At 35.8% G+C, this 3,196-nt stretch overlaps 1 protein-coding gene across 1 annotated transcript; it reads right to left on the reverse strand.

The window, feature by feature from the left end:
• Positions 1-603: 603 nt before the first annotated feature.
• On the reverse strand, positions 604-1,581 carry LOC132899855 (olfactory receptor 10J4-like). The gene has a single exon (XM_060941912.1). The coding sequence runs from the start codon at positions 1,579-1,581 to the stop codon at positions 604-606; it is 978 nt and encodes a 325-aa protein (XP_060797895.1).
• Between the last annotated feature and the right edge of the window lie 1,615 nt (positions 1,582-3,196).

The following is a 3,196-nucleotide window of genomic DNA, read 5'->3' on the forward strand; positions in this document are numbered from 1 at the left end:
CTCTCGAGGTTTCTTCCTCATGTCGTCTGAGGGAGATTTTCCTTGCCACCGTCGCCACAGGCTTGCTCATTAGGGATAGATTAGGGATAAAATTAGCTCATGTTTTAAGTCGTTCAAATTCTGTAAAGCTGCTTTGCGACAATGTTTATTGTTAAAAGCGCTATACAAATAAACTTGACTTGACTTGATACTTGATTTGACACAAACACTATTTTCAGAGGGTTTTCTGTGTTAACAGTGATACATATATTGTAACTGTATCCAGGAGGATGAGCTTCATTTAATCCTACATAGTCATTTGGTTTAATCCACCTTTCTGTCAAACACAGTACATTAAATTCCTAATCAGTAATAATTTCATTAAAAATAGGTGCTTTAAATGTAAGAGATCTAATATTTGACAGTACTAGCTTGCAAAAAGTGTGTTGCATTCCTGCTTATAAGTTGTATTTGTGCTTCCTAATAAAAATAAATAAAAAAAATGGAAGGAGTAAACCAGTAAAAATTTTATATTAAAACAGCAAAACATATTACATTCTAATTTATTTGTATTACATAGGGTTAGATTCAAATAAATATTTAGTAAAGTACATTGATTTATTGCTAATGAATAAACACAGGTTTGTGTTCAATAACATGGCATATACATATCTTATTTTTCCAACCCATTTTCTGAATCCTATTCAAAATCTCCTTCAGTTTCAGTCCATATATAACTGGATTTAATAGAGGAGGAATGACCAGATTTTCCACTGACATGATCATACTAAAAATGTGAGGTACATTTCCTTCTAATCTAGTATTTATAATTTCAAAACATGAAGTGATGGAGAAACTGGTGAAAATTAAAAGATGTGGGAAACAGGTTTGTAGAGCTTTTCTTCTAAAATCTTTTGAATTTTTTAAGCAGATTGAAATTATTCTGATATATGAAAAAAATACAAAAGTCAATGGAGGAAACACAACAATGCTTAAAATAAACAGTCCATATGAATTACGTATAGAAACGTCTCCACAGGCCAATTTAATCATTGAACTGTTATTACAGTATATTCTATTTAATTTGAATTTACACAGCTTACTTTGATATGTTAATATTGCAACAATGCCCATTTCACAGGAAGGAACACACCAACATAAAAATAAGAGCTTTTTAACAGTGGACATTTTTACAATCGTTGCGTATCGTAATGGATTACAGATGGACACATATCTATCATAGGCCATCACTGATAACAGCATGAACTCTGATGCAGCATATGTGTAAATGCAAAATGACTGAAATATGCAGGATTCAAAAGAAACAACCTGAATTTCAGAAAATAAATCAGTGAGCAGTTTTGGATAAAGTGCAGTTGTTCCAAAGAGAGCATTACAAAGCAAAGCAGCGATGAAAATGTACATGGGCTCATGAAGATGTTTGTTTGTGAATATGACATAGATGACAAGACCATTACAGCTAATGATCAACAAGTAAACTGTGAGAACCACTACAAAATAAACATATCTGTATTTCTCCAACTCCACATGGCCATCCAGAGTTAGATACAAAAGAGAAGAATAATTCATTAATTTATTCATAATTTCTATGCAGTAAATTCAACAGTGTCGAAGAACAGAAGCTGATGGCAATCTCAATAACACATTATAATCACATTATAAAATTCAGACACAACATCTCTCAGACATGGCTTGCTGCATGGTTGAGCAGTCTCACTGTTGGTTGATGAAGGTTGATGTTTATTTATACCTTCTTAAACCTCTATTTAATACACTTCAAATCCAGCAGATGTCATAGTTTCAGCTACAGGTGAATCCTCCACTGAATCAAAAGCAGGGAATAGAAAATTGAATTCCACATTGGTCTTTATTTCCTTGTGTGTTGCATGTATTGATTAGCGTGTGTGTGTGTGTGTGTGTGTGTGTATACAGTGGTGCTTGAAAGATTGTGAACCCTTTAGAATTTTCTATATTTCTGCATCAATATGACCTAAAACATCATCAGATTTTCACACAAGTCCTAAAAGTAGATAAAGAGAACCCAGGTAAACAAATAAGACACAAATACTTGGTCATTTATTTATTGAGGAAAATGATCCAATATTACAAATCTGTGAGTGGCAAAAGTATGTGAACATTTGCTTTCAGTATCTGGTGTGACCCCCTTGTGCACCACTAACTGCAACTAAAAATTTCTGGTAACTGTTGATCAGTCCTGCACACCGGCTTGGAGGAATTTTAGCCCATTCATCCGTACAGAACAGCTTCAACTCTGGGATGTTGGTGGGTTTCCTCACATGAACTGTTCGCTTCAGGTCCTTCCACAACATTTTGATTGGATTAAGGTCAGGACTTTGACTTGTCCATTCCAGAACATTAACTTTACTCTTCTTTAACCATTCTTTGGTAGAACGACTTGTGTGCTTAGGGTCGTTGACTTGCTGCATGACCCACCTTCTCTTGAGATTCAGTTCATGGACAGATGTCCTGACATTTTCCTTTAGAATTCGCTGGTATAATTCAGAATTCATTGTTCCATCAATGATGGCAAGCCGTCCTGGCCCAGATGCAGCAAAACAGGCCCAAACCATAATACTACCACCATCATGTTTAACAGATGGGATAAGGTTCTTATGCTGGAATGCAGTGTTTTCCTTTTTCCAAACATAATGCTTCACATTTAAACCAAAAAGTTCTATTTTGGTCTCATCCATCCACAAAACATTTTTCCAATAGCCTTCTGGCTTGTCCATGTGATCTTTAGCAAACTGCAGACGAGCAGCAATGCTCTTTTTGGAGAGCAGTGGCTTTCTCCTTGCAACCCTGCCATGCACACCATTGTTGTTCAGTGTTCTCCTGATGGTGGACTCATGAACATTAACATTAGCCAATGTGAGAGAGGCCTTCAGTTGCTTAGAAATTACCCTGGGGTCCTTTGTGACCTCGCCGACTATTACACACTGTAGCTAACGCTGTAATATTAGTATTTTTGTGTATTATTTGTTTCATATTTAATATTCAATGTTTTTGCTCATACTTATTTGCATACTGTAGCGAGTTCAATGCGTGGGTGGAGCACAGAAGATGGCAGGACAGAGATCAGGATGCAAAAACGGCTTTTTATTGCCAAACTTTTCAGTCTAACATTTAAACTAAACATTCGGAGACGGACTCGCGCACACACAGCCTGTAGTCT

The sequence above is a fragment of the Neoarius graeffei genome, chromosome 16, assembly GCF_027579695.1.
Source record: "Neoarius graeffei isolate fNeoGra1 chromosome 16, fNeoGra1.pri, whole genome shotgun sequence".
Lineage (NCBI taxonomy): Eukaryota > Metazoa > Chordata > Actinopteri > Siluriformes > Ariidae > Neoarius > Neoarius graeffei.